The sequence below is a fragment of the Balaenoptera borealis genome (genome assembly GCF_965194805.1).
Source record: "Balaenoptera borealis genome assembly, chromosome: 11".
NCBI classification, from domain to species: Eukaryota; Metazoa; Chordata; class Mammalia; order Artiodactyla; family Balaenopteridae; genus Balaenoptera; species Balaenoptera borealis.
The window spans coordinates 65385360-65411357 of record NC_138868.1 but is presented as its reverse complement, the minus strand read 5'-3'; the positions used below and the strand labels follow the sequence as shown (position 1 = coordinate 65411357).

General features: G+C 35.4%; 1 protein-coding gene across 6 annotated transcripts in view; it reads right to left on the bottom strand.

Moving 5' to 3' along the window:
* Window positions 1-25998, bottom strand: part of TMEM135 (transmembrane protein 135) — a 251435-nt gene that overhangs the window by 126311 nt on the left and 99126 nt on the right. For 4 of the 6 annotated variants that reach the window (XM_082340493.1, XM_082340495.1, XM_082340497.1 and 1 more), the window contains one exon: window positions 17519-17584. The exons of 1 other annotated variant lie outside the window; for it this stretch is intronic. In XM_082340493.1, the coding sequence (XP_082196619.1) occupies window positions 17519-17584 (66 nt within the window). Of the gene's footprint in view, window positions 1-17518; window positions 17585-22433; window positions 22507-25998 lie in introns of all 6 variants that reach the window. One more of the 6 variants, XM_082340496.1, reaches the window with a different exon arrangement.

The window sequence follows — 25998 nt, the reverse complement described above, 5'->3', positions numbered from 1 at the left end:
CCCACATCCATATTTTGAGCAAGACACTTAACTCCTCAGAACCTCAGTTTCTTCTTCCACCAAATGGGAATATGAATAAAACCTGTTCTGTCCACGCCAAGCATGCTTGTGATGACCAAAAGAGATAGGAAAGCGCCTCCTATGCTATGTAGAGCTATGTCGATGGAGGTAGTTAATGTTATTATACTTAATAATAAATTGATAGTTACTAATGACTTGTGATTTGAGTGATATAGAGCAACTGGCCTCCCCTCCCAGGCAGGTAGGGCCGAGTTGAGCATGGAGCAGGGGGGATCAAACAGTCCGAGTCTTGGGTGAAAGACTTGCCCAGAAGCAAGGGACTGTTTGAAATACCATTGTTCTGGAGTGAAGGGTCTGCAAAGAAAGACAGTCAGAACTCAACTGGGTCTAGGAGACAGAATCCAAGGAAAGTCCAGAGTTCGTAGAGGCATCATGCAGATGGTACCCTTTATAGGTTGCCTGTGGCCCTGGCAGGAAGGGAGTTGTTAAGGTTCTCAGATAAACTGGGGCTGAGGGCTTTTATGCAGGAGCAGAAACCTTCCCTCCTGGCATAATCTGTAGGCTTCTGGAAGGCTCCTCCCCACACTTTCTTCCTCATTCCCTGTTAATGATGCCTAAAAGTGCATGCAAAATGCATTCCTTGAGCTTTTTTTTTCTTATCTTTATCCTTTTTAATAGAACTGCTTCCAGTGTTTTTTTTCCTTCCAGTTGTATTGAGGTATAGTTGATTGAGACAGAATTCTCTTAAATAATTTTCCAAAAGAACAGATGAAATAACTGTGACACAAAGTACTTTTTGAGTTTAAAAGATTCTAAAATATTTGAAAGATACATTGTAAATTTTTTTCTATTTAGAGAATGTTCACTAAATTTGCTTTTAGAACAAAACAGATTAAGATTAATCAAGCTCTTTTGGGATTTTTAAACAATAGTGTTAATACAGAAATAGCATACAGAAAATAATGTGATTTGCAAGTTTCAGTGTCACTGCATACATTTCAATTATCCTAAGAAATCCGCCTATAGAAAAGTTTACTTTTTATGAGATGATTTAACTATAATGCCCTTTTTTTAAAAAGTGCTCTGAAATTAAAAACATTAAGAACTAAATTTTACTTGCCTTTAACTTTACTATGGACTATAGAGGTGACAAATTTTAATGATGACTGAACCATGCCAATTGAAAAGAAACATCAGTCATTTAGACAGCTACAATTCAGACACAATAGAGCTTTTAGCTTCAAGCAATAGCATTTTTCCCTTGCCCTTCCCTAACCTCAACTCTATACAACTATGTTCTGTTAGGATTAGAAGTAATTAAACCTTAGTAGATCATGTGCATATGATAGAGAAAATTTCCATCAAATACCATAGTAAAACCAAATATTAATTTTACTTACATTCCATATGAAAGTAAACTAACAAAAAACCACATTTATAACACTAAGCACTCAAGAGAAAAATTAAAAGAAACCCAAATGAACCTATACTTTAAAAAGTGAGATCCGTGAAAGCATGGGTTATGTCATTTATCATTACATTCCCTGTGTCTAGAACACAGTCTAAAAACATAATTTTCTAAAGAAAAAATATTTCCTAAAGCAAATCTAATTTTCATTAAGTAAAATAATCAATAAGCAGCAAGTGATGCAAAGTACCTTCAGGCACTCCCATCACATTAACATTAAAATCAATTGTTTTAATAATCAGACATAGCAAAAATACAAAAGCAAATAGAAATTATATGTGCCACAGGCCTCGGTGTTGAAGATTTAAGGAGACTCAAATTCCTGCCCACAGACAATATTTCTCATCACCTACAATTCACAGAACCCTGATTATGGTGCTACCATTTTAATCATTATATCGTAACAGGCAGATGTGATTATTAAGACTATACTGAACAGTCTTCCACCTAATATCACAAATCCAAGCAGTGAACAAGAAACTGAAACCTAAACAAACATACCTGCAAGAGAGGACTTTCATTTTTAGTTTTCTCCTCTTAATTTATTGTCAATTTGTCTTTATTAACTCATTGAACATAAACTGGAATTATGTACCTAGTGTCATCCAGAATACAAAGGAAAATTAGACACAAAAACCGTCCTTAAGGAACTTAAAATCTAGCCGGAAACATAAGGCAAGTAACTAAATAACAAACGTACATGCAGGAGATACTGAAGGCTTTTAGATAGTATAAATACTGTGCTGTGATATTGCAGAAAAAGGAAAAATGACTTCCAGCTGGGGAAAGCAAAGCATGCTTCACAGAGGAGGTAGCAATTGAGATAGGTCTCACTTGAGGAATGAGTAGGATCTGAACATGAAAAGTGGAAGAAACGGGAAGGGGCACAGAGTTCGTTTTCAACAAATATTTACTTGCTACTGAATCTTTCATTATCTTTTGGCATGGTACTAATAGCTATTACCATCTGCTTTTTAGCATTCTGTGAGGTAAGCTAACATCTTTTTTTCTTTGGCAGTGGTGGTGATAAGAAGAGGTTGTCATATTTTCTGCAAAGTCTGGGTGTTTCCTTTCCCATAGTGTTGCACACCCCAGGCAGCACCAGAAAAGGAAAACACCTTCATATGCTTTTACCGTAATTCTTTGAGAACAACTGGTCTTACCACATTTGCTAAATTTGCTTTATTTAAAATGTTAGTCTATATTTGTGCCATAGTAATAAACCATGTTTAAGAAAACTACAGAAAGACTATACCTAGTATATAACTTGATTTTCTTTTCAAGGGTTTTCTTCTACTTAACATTTAGGTGAAAATATAACACAATGGTTTTTAAAAAATACTAAAATAACTGCCAAAATAGTCTTGACAAAACCCATGCAAACTAAAGCTAAACACAGCTCTTAAGGCAGCAGAATCAATATTTTTGAAACGCAAGATCAACAATGCTTTAATACAGCTGTCAGAGCTAAAAGATCTGGGGCTAAAAGCTCACTAACTGGGAATTCTTACTTGAGTCTGTAGTCCTCCACATAATCCACCTGGTTTTCAACTTCACATGTACAACCTCTACCCAGTATCACAAATCTGAACAATGAACAAGAAACCGTAACTTAAACACACATACAAGAAAGCACTTTTATTTTCCTCCACTTAGCTTGAATATAGAATTAAAAAAAAACCGCTTGTGGGTCACAAAATGTACATTGTATATACCTACTATTAATAGGAAATACAAAACATACACATATATTTCATTTTAACATGTAAATTTGCAAAGTGTGCATGAAAAGAATACTTTATTTTAATACTATTAAGTATCATTACATATTCAAAATTCTGTTCTGAATTTTTATTTTTGACAAATGCTTTTCAGCTTCTTCCTTGGGCTTTATTAAGGATATTAAAGCTTATTAGTCCCATTTCAAAGACGCTCCATGTTATCAATCTTCTCTTTAAAATAAAAATTGGAAACTTAGCTGAAAAGGAATTGAATACTTCAGTATCATGTAGAAATGAATCTGGGGGACTTACAGTTCCACATGTGAGGAACTTGGAAGTTACCACCCCCAACCTAACAATTAAAAAGCTGAACAGGGGCTTCCCTGGTGGCGCAGTGGTTGGGAGTCTGCCTGCCGGTGCAGGGGACATGGGTTCGAGCCCTGGTCTGGGGGGGATCCCACATGCCGCGGAGCAACTAGGTCCGTGAGCCACAGTTACTGAGCCTGCGCGTCTGGAGCCTGTGCTCCGCAACAAGAGAGGCCACGATAGTGAGAGGCCCGTGCACCGCGAGGAAGAGTGGCCCCCACTTGCCGCAACTGGAGGAAGCCCTCGCACAGAGACGAAGACCCAACACAGCCATAAAATATAAATAAATAAATAAATAAATAAGCAAATATGGTTAAGAAAAATATATTAAAAAAAAAAAAAAAAAAAGGCTGAACAAACTGAAAATCCAACAACTCTTCTTGGAGACAGGGCAAACCACTTCCCCCAAGACTGGAGAAACAGACTAACAAATACAAGAGAGTCACAGCTTACCTCAGTAGAGACTCAGAGTAGAAACCATGGCGACCAGTGCCAGAGTAGGAAAACCTGAACTGTAATTGACTGAACTGCAGGAGGCTCAGTGTGGACAAATTGAGAGTTAAAAACACCAGTCATAAGGGGACCCTCACACTTTTGTGAGTTTTACCTCCAGGAGCTTAAGTAGGTTCTCCCAATAAATATCAGAGAAAAATCTCCTGTGCTTCCAAGCAGGGAGAAGGGAAAAGGAACCATTTTCAAATAAGCCAGAGCACTCTGTTCTTTTTTTCAAACATATTTTATTTTTATTTTATTTTATAAATTTATTTATTTTTATTTTTGGCTGTGTTGGGTCTTCACTGCTGCTTGCAGGCTTTCTTTAGTTGCGGCGAGCAGGGGCTACTCTTCGTTGCGGTGCACGGGCTTCTCATCGCGGTGGCTTCTCTTGTTGCGGAGCATGGGCTCTAGGTGCAAGGGCTTCAGTAGTTGTGGTGCATGGGCTCAGTAGTCGTGGCTCGCCAGCTCTAGAGCACAGGCTCGGTAGTTGTGGCACACGGGCTTAGTCACTCCGTGGCATGTGGGATCTTCCCAGACCAGGGCTCAAACCTGTGTCCCCTGCGTTGGCAGGAGGGTTCTTAACCACTGTGCCACCAGGGAAGCCCAGCACTCTGTTCTTAATAAGAAGACCTGCCCTCAAGGGAAACTAGTTAACTAGAGCCTAACGTGCTGGGGTATTATGAGAGCCTAATTGGTCTGGAATAACCCAACTCCAGCCTACTTTAGCCATCCTGCCCCACCTACATGAGTTGAAAACAACTGAGAAACACCTGCAAAGTTCACAGTGCAGAGACATAGGCTCACTAGAAGACTGAGACCAAATCATAGGATTATAAACTGCTTCCCTTCCTGCAATACCTCATCATCACATTACTAAAGCCCTATTTACAGCAGTTCCTTTTATCCAGTACACCATGTCCAACTATCAAGAAAAAAATTACAAAACATAACACAACATTGTAAATCAACTATACTCCAATAAAAATTAATTTAAAAAAATTACAAAACATACTAAAAGGCAAAAAACACAGTTTGAAGAAACAAAGCAAGGATCAGAACCAAACATAGATGTTGGAATTATCAAACCAGGAATTTAAAACAACTATGATTAATATGCTAAGGGCTCTAATGGACAAAGTAGACAGTAAGCAAAAACAGATGGGCAATGTAAGCAGAGAGATGGAAATCCTAAGAAAGAACCAAAAAGAAAAATGCTAGAGATTTAGAAAACAAACAAACCCACACTGTAACAGAAATGAAGAATGCCTTTGATAGGCTTATTAGTAGATAGGACATGGCTGAGGAAAGAATCTCTGAGCTTGAGGATGTATCAGTAGAAACCTCCAAAAACTGAAAAGCAAAGAGAAGACTGAAAAAAAAAAAAAAAAATAACCAGAACAGAATATCCAAGGACTGTGGGCAACCACACAAGGCATAACATACACGTAATGGGGATACCAGAAGGAGAAGAAAAAAAGGAACAGAGGAAATACCGGCAACAATGACTGAGAACTTCCCCAAATTAATGTCAGACACCAAATAATAGATTCAGTAAGCTCAGAGAAAATTAGGCAGGATAAATGCCAAAAAAACTACACCTAGGCATATCATTTTCAAACTAGAGAAAATCAAAGATAAGGAAAAAATCCTGAAAGAAGCCAAAGGAGAAAAATAATTTGTAGAACTAGCCTCCTTAATTATTTATGCTCCTTAATCTTGAACAGTAATGGTACTGTCTTCCAATACACATTTTTTTTTTGTTGTTTTAAGCATTACTTTTTCAATCTTTTACTTTACATACAGTGAAATTTAGTTTAAAGGGTTTTGAAAACTGCACAGAGTCGTGTACTACCTACCACCCAGTGTCATGATACAGAATAGTTCCATCACCAAAAATATTCTTTTGTTTTGTCCTTCTGTAATCAACTCCTCCTCCACCTTCAATCTGAGGCAACCAGTGATCTGTCCTTCCATCCCCTACAGTTTGGGCTTTTGCAGAATGTCATATAAATGGAATCATACAATGTTTAGACTCGTAGGGGTTCACTGAGCTTTAGGAATGTGCAAATGTATGTCCACCAAATTTGGAAGTTGGCAGCCATTATTTCTTCAAATATTTTTTCTTCACAAATCTCTTTGTCTTCTCCTCTAGTACACTTATGACACAAATGTTAGACCTTTGCTATTGTCCTTCAGGTCCTTAAGCTCTGTTCATTTTCTTCAGTCTTTCCTTATTGTTCAGATTGTACAATTACTATCAAGCTTTCTTCAACTTTTCTTTCCTCTATCTTCACTCTGCTATTGAAATCATCTAATGAATATTTAGTTATTTTAACATTTAATATTAATATTTGAGTTATTTTAATTTTCTTTCCCCAAATTTCAATTTGGTTCTTTTTACAGTTTCTTTTTCTTGTCTGGGAACTTCAGTCTTTCCATTCATTTCAAAAGTGCTTACACACTTTTACACCAGGTTACACAGTGTTTTACAGTGTTTACACAGGGTTATAATAGCTGCTCTGAGAACTTTTTGTTGTAATTCCAACATCGAAGTAATTACAGAATTGGTACCTGCTGAGCGCTGTTTTCCCTACAATTGGTTATAATCTCCCTACTTCTTGGTATGTCAAATACTTTTGGAGACTTGAGACTTGTATTTTGATACTCTTAATCATGTTAAAGACTCTTGGTCCTCTGTAGAACTGATTTGTTGTTGTTTTTATTGCTGTTTTGTCATTGTTGTAGGCAATCAACCCTGTTATGTTCCAACCACAAGTCCCAACCCACCGTCTGTGGGCTGTGGTTTCAATACCATTTTCAGTTTCCCAAGTCTTTTCAGTGCTATTCAGTCTCTCCCTATATGTGCCACCAAAGGGCAGTGGTCTATGCTATAGTTCAGTTCTCAAAGCCTTAATGCTTCCTCAAATAAGTTCCACACATGCTTAGCTCAGGAGTGAATTTCAGACTTCATACACAGATTTAGGTCATCTTTTTCTCTATCTCCTGCCTCTCCATGGTTTTCCCCGCAGTCTGTCTCCCATGTCCCTTTTCTCAATCCTCTGTCTACATTGGGTTTTTTGGTTCCCCATTCCGTCGCATGTTTCCTGCAATTACAGCTGCCTCAGGGGTAAAGTGGCAAGGAAAAAAAGGAAGTGAAAAATAACAAATATTCTCTCCACACTCGTTGGACTACAGGAGTCCCTTTTTCCAGTTTCTCTGGTCAAAGAGGAAGATTATCTTTCAGTTATAAATGGCTGCATAGCGGCACTGCCACTACTGCCACCACCACTGGAGGACAGCCTCATGATTGGGGCCTGCACTGCTGTCCCACCAGAAAAATAAAACCAAAATATAAAACAAAAAGAAAATGGTGATTTTCTGCACAGTCTCCTTTATGCAGGGGTCCTCCTTTCCAGTTCTCTGACCATACACAGAGGAAGAGGGGTTTTCTCTTAGAGCTTTTTCTGCCTGGATCCATTGTGGGGATCAAGAATAGGGGAGTCCCTAGAGTCCAAGCCAGGAGATAAAGGATGGTAGGTGGAAGGGAAAAGGAAACTCACTGCTATCAGTCACATGTCCCGTTTTGACCTCCTTCCCTAAACCTCCTGCGATTATTTACTCTTTAGAGATCTCAGATAGTTGCTTTATATATTCTTTTCAGAGTTTTTAGTTGTAATCAGTGGGAGAGATAGGCTGTGTTTCCTCCATCTTAGCAGAACCAGAACCACAAAATTTCCAGAAATAAAACCCTAACATTTATAGTCAATTGATTTGTGACAAAGGTGTCAAAGCAATTCAACAGGCAAAGAAGAGTTCTTTCAACAAATACTGCTGGGACAATTGGATATCCATAGGCAAAATAAATAGATGAAACTTTGCCTCACACTGTATGCAAAAGCCAACTCAAAACGGATCACAGATCTAAATGTAAAACCAAAGATTATAAAACTTTTAGAAGAAAACATAGGAGAAAAATCTTTGTGACCCTGGGTTAGGTTAGAAAAGATTTCTTGGATATGACACACACACACAAAAAAAAGAATGAACTGAACTTCATCAAAATTTAGAACTTTTCAAAGAGCACTACTTAGAAAGACGGGCCACAGACTGCAAAAAAATATTTTCAGATCATATATTTAATGAGAGATTTGTATCCAGATTTTTTTTTTTTTAAATCACCTCCTACAACTCAACAGTGAGAAACAAACAATATAAAACCGGCCAAAAGATTTTAACAGACATTTCATCAACGATATACAAATGACTAATAAGCACATGAAAAGATACCCAACATCATTAGTCATTAGGGAAATGTAAATTACAACCACAATGAGATACCACAACATAATCCTAGAATGGCTATAATCAAAAAGACTGATAATACCAAATGTTGGCAAAGATGTTGACAAACTGGCCTCCTGTCCATTGCCACTGGGAATGTAAAATGATACAGCCACTTTTTCTTTAAAAGTTACTCATATGACCTAGCAATTCCACTCTTAGGTATCAACCCAAGAGACATTAAAACACATGTCAACACAAAGACTTCTATGCAAATGCTCACAGAAGTATTATTCATAATAGCCCCAAACTGGAAACTATCCAAATGTTCGTTAACTGGTTAACAGATCAACAAAATATTATCCATACAAGAGAATACTATTCAGTCATGAAAAGGGGAAAGAAACTGATATGGAGGAAACTCAAAAACATGCTAAGTGAAAGAAGTCAGAAATGAAAGAGTATATACTGTATAATTCCATACATATGAAAATTTCAGAAAAAGCAAATCTATAGATTGTGCTATAATAAAGAATGTATCTGCACTTTGTTCCCAGTTCCTGGTACACAGCTTGAAACATCCTTGGAATTTCCTGAGTGACAGGAGTGTCTGTTATGCTAATGAAGTGATTCATAGTGTTAGGATCAGGGCTGACCACTAGAAAGACCAACCACATCATTTAACACAAATCCTCTCTTTTCTGATCTGCCACATCCCTACTGAACCACCACAAACAATACTTGTCTCTACATAGCAAACTCATCTATTGAGAACACAGCCAAGAGTCAACAAAGAAAGGAAAAAAGATGTACAAACAAAATGGTAAAAATTATATTTGGACACACGTATGTGTAAAAAATTGAATTTCTTTGGAAATTCAAAATGTTTAAATTACTTGCTGCTGAACTCACCCCAATACTACACACAAAATTCCTGTGGTATGCTTTGTACAAAGAAACATTTTCTGTATGTCTAAAGACTTCATTTTTAAAAGAGGGCCTGCATTTTTAATGCTCTCAACCACATTCAGCTATATAACCAAAGTAGGCCAGTTTCAGTTCAGTGGGGAGGTAGTTGGAACTGGCCTTACCCATGTGGAAATAATTGCTTTCCTGGCCTAAAGCTCTTCCTATTAGGATCAAAACAAACTGATGTTATCTTAAGAACCCTTCCAATTTTTGAAAAATAAAACCTAAGTGTTCCATAGTTCCAGATATTATCCAGATATCGTTTGTTTTGTTTAAGGACAAAATTATGGCACATTTATTTTTGTATTTAAATCAAAAGCAGAGTTATTATTATGAAGAAAGTAAGGGCATTTTGAAAGATAATTATCTCAGTATAGAAAGGCACATACAGAATTGGTATAGACAAGGCCACCAAGCTTAAACACTGTGATCTGATGTTTTTAAAACCTCACTTTGGCCCTTGGCCTTCTTTGCACCAGAATTTTCCAAATAAACTGTTCACCAAGAATATGAAATAATGCCACAGCACATAACATGATGAGTCATTTAAAGTAGATTTGTAACAAAGACAAAATATTCCAGGAAGAATAAAATATAAATTCTGAAGCTCAATGTTTTACAATGCCACTGGCATGGATTCTAAATTTTCTAAGCACCTGCCAAAATATAACATGTTGTTTTGTTTCATGGAATTGGAAAACTGAAAAAAATATATGAAGATGTTACTTAGACCAGTCTTCTGCCTCTGGCAGTATCTATACCATCCAGATTGATGGCTAATAAGAAATACAACTTTTTAAAAATGAGCAAGATAGCAGACCTGCAACCTCCTTGAAGTCTCTTAATGTTTCGCCACCTTGAAATCATGACCAGTGGCTCCAGTTATCTCAAACCTTCTGTCCTGCAATCAAAACTCATTTCTTCCCACTTCATCAGAGATAGGTTTGGGACTTCTTTGTATATACCTTGCTTATTATAAATACTCCCTAGGCCTTAACCTTTCTCTAGATCCTTTTCCATAATTATTTCGTTTCTCCTTCTCAGGATGTTATCCATTTTCCCCGTATGTGCTTTTTTGTTTTTTGTTTTTTTAAAGCTATATTCTACTTGCTTCTTGAAAGGAAAAACCTCATAATAACTTTTCTAGGCTAAATTCTAATAGATTACAGTCATCTGTCAATATTCTCAGGTGATTGGTTCCAGAACCACCACGGATACCAAAATCCGCAGATGCTCAAGTTCCTTAAATAAAATGGCCCTAGTATAGTCAGCCCTACATATATGTGGATGGGGAAACCATGGATACTGAGGTCCAACTGTATTGGTACGGTTTATCAACATGTTTAGAATGAGGAATCACTCCTAGAAGAAAAAAACAATAAACTTGCAAACATTATTTGGGAACACTCTAAAGTGGTCAGAATTCTTTTTTTTTTTTTTTTTCCCTTAGTGATATGGGGATATGAGAGGAAACTAGTCAAGTTAACAAAGAGTATATTTCAATGGCAATAGACATGTGTAAAGTATCTTAATATTTTCTTCCTGATAAAACACAATACATAAATCAGAGGTCTTATCACAGAAGAGATAATCCAATTTTCCTTGACAGGATCAACTGAGCCTTGGTCTGCATTTCTGGGAGGTCAGTGTCTAGTCATTCTCAGTGGGACTTTTGCCCAACTAAGACTTGGAATTATCTTGGAATTATCTAAGTTTTCACTACGTAATGACTTTACTCTGTTTTTTTAATAGGATTCTTATGTCTATTTGTATATGTCAGTTTTTCTACCACTGCACTTCCCCTTGCTATATTTATTCTACGCATAGAAACAAAACTATGACCAACAGAATTTGATTGAGTAGTGCACTTAAAGTCTGTAACTAAACATATACGGTGTATTACTGAGCTACTGGCACTAGACAGCAGAGGGCACTGGTAATATATGCTGACCCAAATATCTTGAGTCCCATAGGAAGGAAATGATAATTTAAAAGTACCAGTAACATTGCTAGTAGCGTAGCTATGGACCCAAAATATCTGTCTTTCATTACCAACTGTTAGTTCACACTCTGTTATAAATAACCACAATCCAGAGATGCCCATATACTCACTCCAATATAGAAAATACTTCATCATATTTAATTAAATAACAAATAGCTATCATTTAATACAGGCTAAATCCTAACAGGCTTATTTTGTGTTATTATGCTAGCTCCTTTATAAATTTATTTCTCACAGAGTAATGTATGAAGTGGATGCTTTTATTCCTATTTAAAGAAGCCGACGCTGTGTGGCAAGGTCCTAAGTGGCAGGTTTATGGACTCAGCCACTCCTGAGAGCTTAAACTGTATTAGTCTTATTTACAGTTAAAACCCGGCACTTAGCATAGTGCCTGGCACTCAATTAATATTTAAGGAAGAAAGAGCGGGGAAGGGACTCTAGATCTGATAACAGTGCCATGTGTCACATCTGCCTTTAAGATGCCCTTAATAAGTATTTGCTCATTTGATTAGATTTTACAAGCCACTAGTTACTGGCATAGTACTAGGCACTAGGCCTCAGAGACTTCACTATAAGAAATACTAATACTTTGCTTATTAAAGACATATATTTCCTCAGGTGGTATTAAAAGAGCAATAGTATAAAAAGTTTAATTGAGAAAAAAACAGATACAATTTTAAAAATATAAATAAAAGTTTACTTCTAGGTTTCCTTATATAAAGAATTTGCGTTCAAAAAAAGAAAATACTTGGTTTAAGTATCATAGTAAACTGAATATAATTTTTAACATAATTTCAACAGTGTTAGAGATATATCTAATATCTTAATAGTCAATTAACTTTGTGACTAAGAGTAAATATTATATATGTAAATTTCATAGACTCTTCAAGTATTCCTTAATTCATGAAAAAAGTTGTTAAAAATTATATCATTGTATTATGAACGTCATGATTTGGGGATAATATAGCCCTAGTATTTTTATATATATATATAAATCTACAAAGATATTTATGATTATACTTATCTTAAACTGAGGGCCTCACTGCAGCAATCACAAAAATGAAATATTCTTTATGACTTATTTAAAAAGCATGCTCCAGAAAGGCAAAAAAAGGTTTCCATTCTAATAAAACACACAGAATACCTAATACCATGCAGTAACATCAAACAAAAGTAAATACTGTGTCTAATCCCACATCCATCTTTCCAAAACATCAACAAACCATGCTACTATGTTCTACTTTATATATAAAAATCTTTAAATACACCTCAGATTTCTTTGTTATTTCTTTATCTGTTTTGTCTAACTCAAATTGTACATTCCCTGAGTTCACAGAAGACATAAGATCGAAAAATACTTCTCTAAAACAGTAATTTACAATAGTGGGTAAGCATTAAAATCAGTAGATGCTTTAATAAATACAGCTACTGGAGCCCTAGGCTAGACCTAATGGACAAAGTCTTTGGGGATGGAGCCCACGCTCCTATAGTTTACAGAGAGCTCCATGGGCAATTCTCATGCACAGTCAAGGCTGAGAACCACAAAAAAGAAAGACTATACAAAGCTGCCTAGAAGCAGAAAATGTTAAAGCTGAATAGGCCCTTAAAGATCATTTAATCAACTCATTTTCCAGAGTATGAATTTGAAATCGTGAGATGGTAAGTAAATTGTCCAAGATCACATAGCTATTAATGCCAGGAAGAGAACCAGGTCTACTGGCAGGCAGACTAGTGCTCTTTACATCACACAAGGCTGACTTCTCCACTTGGGAAGAAGAAATGGTATTCATTCTTGATTATGCCACAAGATTAAACAGTATCATAGCATTCGTACAGCAAATTCTCAGGGAAATGTGATTAAAAAAAAAAAAAAAACTTATCTCCTTTGGAAAAAATGGTGAAAAAAGGATCTAAACTGGAAAGTTGTTTTGATGTATAAACAAGCTGAATAATTATAAAGTGCCTGGAAAAGGCACTCAACAAATGTTACTCCCTTTCAACACCACAACCTCCTCCCCCTTCCTTTTTGATTCTACATCAAGACATCTTCCCAGCTCGCAACTATGTCCCTTTTTATATTGTTTCTCCTAATTGGCAATGCCCTTTGACCTCTTCTTCAATGATGCTCATAAATTTCTCCAAGGCCCAGTTGAAGATGTGCCTTCTAAGAAATCTTGTGAACTAATTTACCCTATTCTAATTATTGTTTTGTCCTTCATTATCTAAATTGCTTATACTTTTAAATCATATACTTGCTTATACCTTCTTTTGAAGCTTTGTAATTATAATTACTTCCTAGTTGCTTTGTATGTTTTTATTTTCTTCCATAATTAGAACATAAGCTATCAGTGGACTAGAATATTAGCTCCCCAAAGACAAGGATACTGGTCTGTTTTGTTTACTGATAGATCGCAGGCACCTAAAACAATGTCAGGAACATAGAAGGTGCTCAATAAATACTTGTGGTGACTGAACAAATAGGCAAAGATTATTTTTTCTTCTATTCATGAATCTCTCCAACATAAAGACACAGATATGAAACATTAAACATTCTGAAAAAAACGAAGATAGATATGCTTGTACTTTAGAAAATTCACAGAATTTTTTTAAATTAATAAAGCTATAATAGATGAATCAACTCACTGGCTACAAGAAATCATTTAGCTTCTTCATTACATACTCTCAGTGATTCACTGAATATATACTGGCAGCTGATACACAGAAGGTAAAGGCTTTAATTAAGACCTAGAGTTTGAAATCCCTTCCTATGGTAAAGAACTGCTTAACTTTGTTCTCTTTTAAAACTCTGAATTAAGAAGACTAACGAAAAAACACTAATTTCTGGATTACTCAGGTTTCAAGTTATATAAAATAACAGTACATAATTTTTCCAATACATAAGTTTAAGAGAGCAACTTTATCTTTTTAACAAACAACTTGTTTCACCCTATACATAAGTACCTGGAAGGCTGAAAACAGGATCGTATCTTTCTTGAAAATATTTTAAAAGTACAATTTTTGAGCCAAGCACATTCAATAACTATTTTTGATAGTGATAATTTTACAAGTTAGCCTTCCCAAATAAGGAAACACATTAACTCTGCCCAATATTACGTTAACAACCTAAATGGGAAAAGAATTTGAAAAAGAACAGATAAATGTACATGTATAACTGAATCACTTTGCTGTACACCTGACACTAACACAACATCGTTAATCAACTATACTCCAATGTAAAATAAAAAGTTAAAAAATAAAAAAATTTTAATTTTAATTAAAAAAAATTCTACCCCCCCCCCAAAATTACCTGCTTTTTAGCTTATGTAATTTAATCAAAATAAAAAAATCCAGCTACCCTATATATAGGACTGTACAAAGAATACATCAACATGGTTAGGCATTCAGTGACAAAACAGAATTGTGAAAGGTCAATATTTTTTCCTATTCATTTTAAGCCATATACCTCTACACATATGAAAAGATAACAGTGATAATCAGAATGCATTAAAAAACATGGCTGATTACATAATCTCAGAGGTCTTAGCTACTATGCTGTTGCTATTTTTCAACTGTCCAACTATAGGACAATTGAATGATTAGAAAACTCTAGTCTAAGTAAGTGAATTACACTGAGTGAGATTATATTGTATAGTGGAATGAATGGGCTTTGGAGTCAGACTGGGGCTCATATCCCAAGTCTTTCATCTCCTACCTGTTTGATCACAGGCAAAATGTTTAACTTCTCTGAGACTCAGTTTATCTATAAAATGGGCATAATAATTTCTCCCTTGCAGAGTTATGATGAAGATTTAAAAAGATAGTGTATCACTCCTTTGCTTAAATCCTCCAATGATACATTATAACTTATAAAATAAATTTCAAACTCCTTCAAAAACTACGTTTTTCCTTTCAGAGAAAGGAACCATGTTTTCTGATCTCAACATTTCTTAAAATATGCAAGCAGAAATGTCCAATAGGTAGACAAAATATAGGCTTAAAGCAGGAACACAAGTAAGGGAAGACAACAGACAAGCAAAGTTCAGCATCATCAAGCATACAGATCACAAATTTACTCAAAGACTGCTATCGTTGTAATTTGGATATACCAGTCTTTCTTCCTCCTACCTAATATCACTGTCATGGGGTTACTTATTAATCCCTGCTTAACAGATATTTTCGCAGTAATGAGCTAAAACAATTTTTCAAATACCCTAGGACAAGTAAACTCCTTACCACTCTCCTCCCTTAGCATATCACAAGTTTTCTAATATTACAAATATGGTGATTTCAGCTTCTGTTTTAAGTAGTCCATTAAATTGTTAACCTTTGCGTTTATCTCCTACTTCTAAAGTAATTCTTTATTATTGGCCGGACACTAAAATTTAGCACGTTCCAAGTGGAAGCTGGACTCTAGTTACTTACTTCCAGACTCAACCTTAACTCTCTCCTAGGTTTTTCTCCCACGTATTGATGCCACTGTTTCCTCCACCAGAGAGTAAGCTCCTCTAAAGATGGGAACCATATTACATCATCTATTCCCATAGCACTTAGCCTACCATCTCCAAAATATCTATGCCACTTGCACATACACATATTCAATAATTTCTTTGTTTTGTTTTGTCTTAATTCTCTATTTCCTAAAAGTCAAATAATTAAAACTAATTTGTGGCCTATCCTAGCTACCATTTACTGAATACTTCACTATGTATCACTCTGTATTTTTTTAATCTACAAAATATCATCATATTTTATCAACTCTAAAATATCATAGACTTAATTTTAGAGGTGTTAAAATGTGAAAAATAGTAAATGGTGACTATGAGGAGCCACTGTAGAAGACACATTCCATTTTCAGAGATCTGAAAACACAAGGAAAAAATGTACAAGAAAGTGCTTATAAACTTTGTCCTACATTAATACCTGTTAAACAGGTTAGTTACCTGTTGCAATCCCCAGTAATTGGGGGAGAAATGGATCAAAAGCCAGCTGCTTTAATTACTTCCTCTCCATTAAGTAAAATATGTACATATGCAATATGTGTTGATATGCTCAGATTACTTGCAAAACTGTCTTGCATACATTTATTTCCCCAAACTTTTTATAAAAGAAGATAAAGTTCAAAAGTTCACTGACCACCTCCATGAAAAATTTCATAGTAATAACTAAAATCTAAAATTCATTTTGACACATTTTAGGCAAATAAATATGTCTGACTTTATTAATGGGAATGTTTTCTTCTCTCAAAATGGCACCACATACTGTAGTTTGTTGAGAATACAAAGAGATGAATTAAGTATTTTTCATAGATAAAATATATATTACAAATTAATACCAAAGTAATTTGCCAATATATGTACAATTAAACATTTAAAGACATATAATTTCCAAATGACTGTGCATTTTCACCTAACAAGCAGATATATCGACTGATAAATTTTATAATCACACAATAATACAGTTTCAAGTGTTTAGGGTATTGAATTATATATATATTACATTAAATAACACAGAACTTGATTCCAGAATAAAAAGCACTGTATTTTATCCATAAATATTTGCTAGTAGGATAGAAAAGGGAACATGGCAATGTGACATTATATTCAACCTCAACCTAAGGATATCTTAGTAAGGGAGTGAATAAAGAAAAAGCAGACAGAGTGGTAATTAGGCCAGTAATAATTTGGTAATGAAAATTTATTTCAGGTAGTAGATTTTTCTTTTTTTTAAGAATTGGTAGGAGTATTTAGAAAAGTCTAAACTTAGACTCTATCACAATTGAGCCTCAACTATAAGAAAGAACAGACTAAATTCCATTTCTCTCCCTCCCTTCGCCCTTCCTTCTGTGATAAATATCAACATTTCAAATTATTTTATGCTAGGAAAGAAGTATCACATCTGTAGAACATAAAATAGGAAGAAAGAAAGAAGTATGGGGTTATGTTCAATAAATATATATATATTTGCAGAAGTTATTATTAAATGTCATTTTCTTTTAAGAGTGAAAACAATTGGTAACCAAAGATTAAAAGGCTCAGAAATTTATATTCAACCCAAGATCTGGTTCTAACATGACTTAACTGAAATAGATTTGTAGATGAGATTTACTCAATACTTTGTACATCAGGTATTCTCAATTTGTTAAAAAAGTATACTATGAATTAAGAATTAATAATTGTATCAAAATTCTCATCTTACTTCTCCATTTCTTAACGTTGTGATGGCTCCTCTTGCTACACCCATTCTAAATAGTGTTTCTGTGGCCTGTGAATGTAAAAAAAGCAAAAATATATCATCTGTAATCTGTATTCAACTGTACATCCCAACCCCAAAATGCAAAACATTCAACCCCTTACATTTTTTAGGAACTTCTAGAGAAGCATCAATAAGGCACCATAAGCTCTACATTACACTCTAGAAATATCATTTTCAGAATATTTTAATTCAATAAAGAGCCCAAACTGAAATATTTCAAAAGTTATTTTGATCTGCTATTATCACTCAATGCCTATAGTTTCAAATTAGCACACTTAAATAAGTTTAAAACTTAGTTTGGTTAACAAAGATTAAATAAAAATTTAGTACTTGAATTCAATTCAGAAATTATCATTTATTCTGATTTTTAGTTTCCATCTGATTTCAGTCCAAATCACTTGACTGGTACTGAAATACTGACAGAAGATGAAGTAATTCAGTGATGTCATATATTAAATAATACCTGAAAAGACTTAATACTTTCTATACACTAACAATGAACAATCCTAAAAGGAACCTAAGAATTTTGTTTATAATAGCACCAAAAAAAAAGAAAAAAAGTTAAAATTAAAGGCATAGGAATAAATTTAACCAGAGAAGCAAAAGACTTGTTCATTGAAAACTATAAAACACTGCTGAAAGAGATCTAAAAACATATAAATAAATGGAAAGACATCCTGTGTTCATTAATTGGAAGACGTAATATTGTTAAGATGTCAATACTATCCAAAATGATCTATAGAGTCAATGCTATTCCCACTAAAATCCCAATGACTTCTTTACAGAAATACAAAAATCCATCCTAAAATTCATATGGAACCCAAAAGACCCCCAAGAGCCAAAATAATTTGAAAAAGAGGAACAAAGTTGGAGGACTCACACCTTCTGATTTCAAAACTTACTTTAAAGCTACAGTAATCATAAAGATATGTCATAAAGACAGACGTATAGGCCAATGAAATAGGAGAGAGCCTGAAATAAACCCTTGTATACGGTCTAATGATATTCTATAAAGGTACCGAGACCATTCTGTGGAGAAAGGACAGTCTTCTTAACAAATGATGCTGGGAAAATACCTGCAAAAGTATGAAGCTGAACCCTTACCTTATACCATACACAAAAATTAACTCAAAAGAGATCAAAGACTAAATGTAAGAGTTAAAACTATAAAACTCTTAGAAGAAAACACATTGTTTTCCATTCATGATTTGGTGTCTGATGAGGACCTGCTTCCTGGTTACTATAGATGATTTTACATGACTATCTTGTTTGCATCCTGACATGGCAGAGAACAAAGAGAAGCAAGCTCTCTCTGCACTCTTACAAGGGAACTAATCCCATTCATAAGGGCTCCTCGTCTAATCCTAATTACCTCCCAAAGGCCCCACCTCCTAATACCATAACACTGGGAGGAGAGGGTTTTGACATGAATTTTGGGGAACACAAATATTCAGTCCATAACAGGAGTATTCCAGTCAGAATGGGCAGTAAGTACAAAGACCAGTAGGTAGGATCATGTTTGGTACGTTCAAAGACAAGTAAGATGGCACATGAGGCTGAAAGAAAAAGATTACATGAGAGTCTGATTGAGAAAAGAGAAGATGCAAGTTCCTCTGTTCAATATGTCTTTTATTTTTCAATCTGGTATAAGAGGAATGCATTTCCAACCTTTATTAATCGAAAATATAATTCAAAGCATGCTCTACTAAACAAATTTTTAAGAATTAGTATATGAACAACAAAAAAAGAGAGAATTTAAATGTAAAAAGTGAATGCATCTAAAGAAATGCAGAGTGAAGAAGGGATAAGAAACTAGAGGAAACTGTAAGGAAACTGATGTATGTGTACAAAATCAGTGTGACCAGTGTAACATAAATAGCAGTGTAAACATATTTATTTAGTTATAAGGAAGCAAATAACAGAAGAAGTAAAGAAAAAGTTACAAGCAGCTGCCTCTGGGTTGTGGGACTCAGGCAGTGGAACAAGTAAATAAGAGTATTACTCTTTTTCTACTAGTTTGCAGCATACTATTTGACGGTTTAAACTACTTGTAAATCCTTGATCAAAAGTTTTTTTTTAACTTTTAAAGGAATAAGTAATCCCTAGTATCCAGTTTTGCAAAGAGGTCAAATAGTTTACAATTTTAATAGAGTGGTGTATGTAAGAACATAGTTGAGGACTGAATAAGAGGATATAAAGTCAAACAGTGTTAAGAGTCAACTCTTTCAAAAAGTTTCACAATAAAAGTGAGGAATGAGACTGAGTTGTTGCCAGAAAGAGCAGAGTTGAGAGAAAATTGACAACAGGATATTTTGAGGATAAAAGATTTAGACAAGTTTTTACTGGCTTAGTAGAAGTAGTCAGTAAGATGGAAGAAGTTACAGACACAGGAAGGACAATGGATCCTGACTGAAGGGCATTCCTGTAGAAGATGGTTAAGAGCACACAGAGCAATCTGTTAGCTATGTTACATGGGAGATGGTCCAGATATAGGTAAATGCTTTCCTTCCCTCTCTCTTTCCCTCTCTGAATTAGGAGACAGGATTAGAAAAAGGAGGGGCATGGGGTTGGTGTTTGATATCTACATGCTGTTAGAAAATGAAAAAACTTTTAGGATAAACACTGCTAAATTTGTGATTGCAGCACAACATGAATATGATTCCAATGCATAATTCACAGAAGGTTAAAATAGGCCACTAATGGGGAGGAAGAAAGGTTATTCATATATGCAAACAAAAAACAAGCGGTAAATGAATGACTTTGCTATGACAGAATTTAACTAAAGCATATACAACTAGATGTTGAAAGAATTTAGATGTTGAAAGGATTATTTACAGAAATCTTTATTAAAGGAAAAGAATTTCTCACCACTGATACACCGCATTTTTTTCTATTCTTAATGATAGGTACATTAAATTACATCTTCCATCTTCCTGGTTTTTTTTAAACTTTATTTAATCTAGTGATGTGATTAATAAGAGTCCTCAGCTAGGTCAGGTTAGTTACTGTATATATTTGAGGACCAAAAGGGGAAGAAAGGCAGAGGCAACAAGCACTTGGGATGAAATACACAGCTTCTCCTCTAAACCACATCAAACTACTTACTCTTTTGTGTCTCAAAAACCTGAGGCAGTTTGAAGATCTAATTCTTCTTCTGCACTTTCTCCAGTAGGAAAAGAATACCAAATTCAATCTTTTGTTTCCAACTAAATTGATTTATTTCATGAGCTCTTCCCAGCAACATGTTTAAGGACGTCTCATTCTAACAGCACTCTGTCAGTTCAGCTCAGCTTCCTTTGATTCCATAGGAAAGCACTGGAGTGAACAACATTCTTTTGACCTCTACTAAAGAGATAGCTTTTAATTTACTTGTTACCCAAACAACGACTAACAAGTATCCAAAACAATGAGATACAGGGCTAATTCTCAGCATTTGTAAATTTACCACCAGCAAATTCTTCATTGAAATTTCCCTCTCCTTGAGTTTTGATAACAACTAAAATGATTAATACTAAAAATGTTCATTAAACATCTTCTGTCAGTGGCAGGGAAAAAACCATATGTAGGTCCTCAGTTAAAAACAGGTTATCAAGAGAGACTGCTTTTAAGTAGAGTGTTAGATAAAAGTGACTTAGGAGACACGAAATCTAGATGTAAGAAATGCAAAGTTCTGGACTGGATCCTTGTGTTTTTGTGTGCAAATCAAAAAAGAGCCAGAAGGATATACAATGAATTGATAACAGTACTAATCTCTGAGTGGTTTTCTTTATTTTCTAATGTTCCATCATGCACATATACTGTTTGGTAACAATAAAAAGAAAAGTAACAATTTTTGTACACTAAAAGATAAAATAGATTTAAAACAGAATTTTGGAACAACATAAAATGTTATAATACAAGCAATACTACATTGAGTAGCTCCCTAAGTGAAAATAATCAAAAGTCAATAGAGACTCATGTTATTACAGTTTAATGCTTTTTAATGCATTAAATCAACACAAAATAAGTAAAATTAACAAGAAATATATATTTAATAGACTTTACCTTGAAAAGCAGTATGATTATAAAAACTTTAAAGCATCATATTAAAGAAAGACTTCATTGGGTTAATTTAACATGCAGTTTACAGATATAAATACAAAAGTTGTATTTAGCATATGTTTATTTCCTATTAGTCAAGCAACTAGAATTCTAGTTATCTAATTTCCACTATTTACTATCTGGGCAACCTTAGGCAGGTCATTTAAACTCTCTAAGCTCTGACCTCCTCTGTAGAAAGGTGACAGCTAATATCAACCTGTTTTCCTGTGGTGGTCAATGCAGGTGTTAACGTATGTGAAAAGCTCTGTAAAGAGCTAGATAAATGGAAAATACTGAATCCAAGGTCTAGTTTAAGACTTCCTGAGATGAAAAGATGTTTCAGAAATACTAATTTTTATGTATTCCCAGTGCCTTGCAAAAAATATAACAATATAGCATAAAGATTAAGAACGCAGGCTGTAGAGACAGACTGTTTAGTTCAAATTCTAGCTTTGCCATTTGTAAGATGTGTGATCCAAACAAGCAACTTACTTCTTTGAGTTCATTAACAGAATAAGGATAACAATGGTATGGAACTCAAGGAAAAGTGTAAGCATTCAATAAATGATAATTTTATTACTATTAATATCTTAAAGGAAATGCAGAATTCCAATTCTACCTTAAAAAGTGGTCATCAGATTGCAATTAAAAATTACATCAGATGGCAATGAAAAAGGTACTATATAAAACAGTCAACCACAATTAGCACATTATGCCATATGGCTATTTATTTATGCTAAAATTCTTGACAAGACAACCAGAAAAAAAGAAAACTTACATTATTTCAAGAAGATTAATTTAGCAAAAGTCTTCAGAAATCATATGCAATAGTCAATCCCCAGCTGTTTATCCTGGCCATAGAAGAAAAGAGATTTAAATACTGAGGCTTTTCAGCACCAGCTGCTTCCCTCTTTATGATGATAAAAATACAAAGTAAAAAATAGAAAAACTGAGCATTAGCTATCTGCTTCTCACTAAAGAAGCACTGCATGTTACAAATCTAGTCATATTCTTTCAAAATACACAAACGCATTAGCATAGCAACCAAGACCTTTGTGAGGTCTGCAAACCATTCTCACTCTCTTTCCTCCAGGCAGCTGCCTACAAGCCACCCCGTTCCAGCTCATTAATTACAATTCATAACTTCAGGACCCATGCACTGCAGCAGCTACAGCACAGGGAGCAAAACCTCTGAGAGAAACTCTTTCTAGTCAGAAAACAGGGAAGAGGGGCCCAAGTGAGCCAGAGAATGTGTAGGGAATTAATCCCTGGTTCGGGGGAGGGGTTCTGTCTTTTTTTTTTTTCTCTTGACTCTGCCCCAAGGACAGGCCCCAATTATAAGATGAAGCAGCACCAGTGCAGGTAGTTAAAACTGGAAAATAATTTCTGTTTTTCTGGGCAAAAGCATATGGAAAGGGGACCTCCGTAGTCCAAAGAAGAAAGGAAGAATGCCCATTATTTTTTTCACTCTTTTCTCTATTCACTTTGTCCCAACGGCAGACCCTGAAGAGTGTGTGCAGCTGTGATAGCAGAGCAGGCAGCTACAACTCTGAGAGAAATCCTGTCTTTCTGGACAGAGGACCAGAAAGAGGAGACCCAATGAAGCAGAGAATAAAGAGGCAATCCCTGAAAGGAAGAGCTGGAAAAGCAAATCCCTTAACTAAATCTGTGTTTGAACTAGCACAAATACAGAGCTCACCCTTCATCAGCATATGCATGGAACAGACCCAAGTAGCAAAGCGAAGGCTTTCAGGGCAAAACTACAATTAAAACTACCACCCAAGTCCCAGCATGGCCCATGAGTGGCACACAGTCAGGACAGACGCAAAGCAACATAGGAAAGGCAACTGACATTGGAACTACTGCACACTGAAGACGAGACAGAACTTGCAGTCTGAATCTAACAGGTGACTGCTTACTACTAAAGAAAAAAATAATGATAAATAAATAAATAATAATAAATGTTTAAAAGATCAACACTCTCCAGAGGAGTTTAACAGGATCCAGAGTCTCACAACCTGACATTCAAAATGTCAAGGACCAATCCAAAATTACTCAACCTGAAAAGAACAAAAAATCGTTACCACATCTCAAAGAAAAGACAATCAGATGTTGAAATTACCAGACAGAGCCTGTAAAGGAGCTATTATAACTGTGTTCCATGAGATAAGGTTAAACACACTTTCTTTTTTTTTTTTTTTTAAATTGATTATTTTTCCATATTTATTTATAACCATCAATAGCACTGTTACTTTTTTCTTTTTTCAGTTTTTGTTTGTTTGTTTGTTTTTTAAACTTTGGGTTTATTTATTTATTTTTGGCTGTGTTGGGTCTTCGTTTCTGTGCGAGGGCTTTCTCTAGTTGCGGCAAGTGGGGGCCACTCTTCATCGCGGTGTGAGGGCCTCTCACCATTGCGGCCTCTCTTGTCGCGGAGCACAGGCTCCAGACGTGCAGGCTCAGTAACTGTGGCTCACGGGCCCAGTTGCTCCGTGGCATGTGGGATCTTCCCAGACCAGGGCTCGAACCCGTGTCCACTGCATTGGCAGGCAGATTCTCAACCACTGCACCACCAGGGAATCCCTAAACACACTTTCAATGGATGGAAAGAGAAGTTCTCAGCAGAGAAACAGAAACTTTAAAAAGTGGAACTTCTAGAACTGAAAAATACAATATCAGAAATAAAAAATTCAGTAGACGGGGGCTCAACAGCAGAAGGAAGAGAAAAGAGAAAAGAATCAGTGAACTTGATGATAAATAAATAAAGATTATCCAGTCTACAGAAGAGAGAGGAAAAAAGATTGAAAACAGAAACTGAGCAGAACCCCACAGACTTGAAGGAGAATAGCAAAAGATCTAGCATTTGTATTATCAGAAACCTAGAAAGAGAGGAAAACCAGATTGACATATGTTTCTCTATATATTGATATAGAGAAGATATATGAAGAATAGCTAAAAACTTCTGAAATTTGGTGAGACAAACATTTACAGATTTAAGCTCAGTGAACCTCAAGGAAGATATGCACAAAGAAAACCATACCTAGACATATCATAAACAAAAATGCTGAAATCCAAATATAAAGAAAGGATCTTGAAAGTAGCCAAAATATATATATATATATATATGTATATGTTATATAGTGGAACAACTATTAAAATGATTATGGATTTGCCATCAGAAACCATAAGAAACCATGGAAGCAAGAGGAGAAAATATCTTTTAAGGTTTTGAACTATAAACCCAGAATTCTATATCCAGCAAAAATATCCTTCAGGAATGAAGGCAAAATAAAGACATTCTCATGTAAAAGAGACTAAGAATCTGTCACCAGCAGAAATGCTTTAAGGAAATGCTAAAGAAGTTTCCAGAGGCTGAAGAGAAATAATCCTAGAAATAGATCCACAGTGTATGTTCAATTGATTTTCTACAGAAGTATCAAGGTACATGGGAAAAGACTAGTCTTTTCAACCTATGGAGCTTTAACAATTGAATTTCTGAACCGAAATATATGAACTTCGACCTACACCTCACTCCATACACAAAAACTAACTTAAAATGGAACACAGACTTAAATGCTGGTGCTCAAACCATAAAACTTATGCAAAAAAACACTGGAAAGAAACACTTTATAATTTGATTTAGGCAAATATATGATACACAGGGGAGAAAAAAGAATAAAACATTGAAGAAGAAATTCATTACGGCAGTTACTATCCAAAGATGGCCACACTAATTTAATATCCTATCCCACATGTACTTCTTAAAATGTGACATTGACTCTCCTCCATGTCATATATTCCCTGCCCTTGAACCTGGGACCTTTGAAACTACCTTGGTAACTGTAACTTAAACGTAATGAGGCAGAAATGATGCTGATTTTTTTTTTTAAAGGTTATTTGAATTTATTTATTTATTTATTTATTTTTGGCTGTGTTGGGTCTTTGTTTCTGTGCGAGGGCTTTCTCTAGTTGTGGCGAGCGGGGGCCACTCTTCATCGCGGTGCGCGGGCCTCTCACTATCGCGGCCTCTCTTGTTGCGGAGCACAGGCTCCAGATGCGCAGGCTCAGTAGTTGTGGCTCACGGGCCCAGTTGCTCCGTGGCATGTGGGATCTTCCCAGACCAGGGCTCGAACCCGTGTCCCTGCATTGGCAGGCAGATTCTCAACCACTGCGCCACCAGGGAAGCCCATGATGCTGATTTTTTTTTTTTTAATTATTAATTTATTATTTATTTTTGGCTGTGTTGGGTCTTCGGTTCGTGCGAGGGCTTTCTCCAGCCGCGGCAAGTGGGGGCCACTCTTCATCGCGGTGCGGGGACCGCTCTTCATCGCGGTGCACGGGCCCCC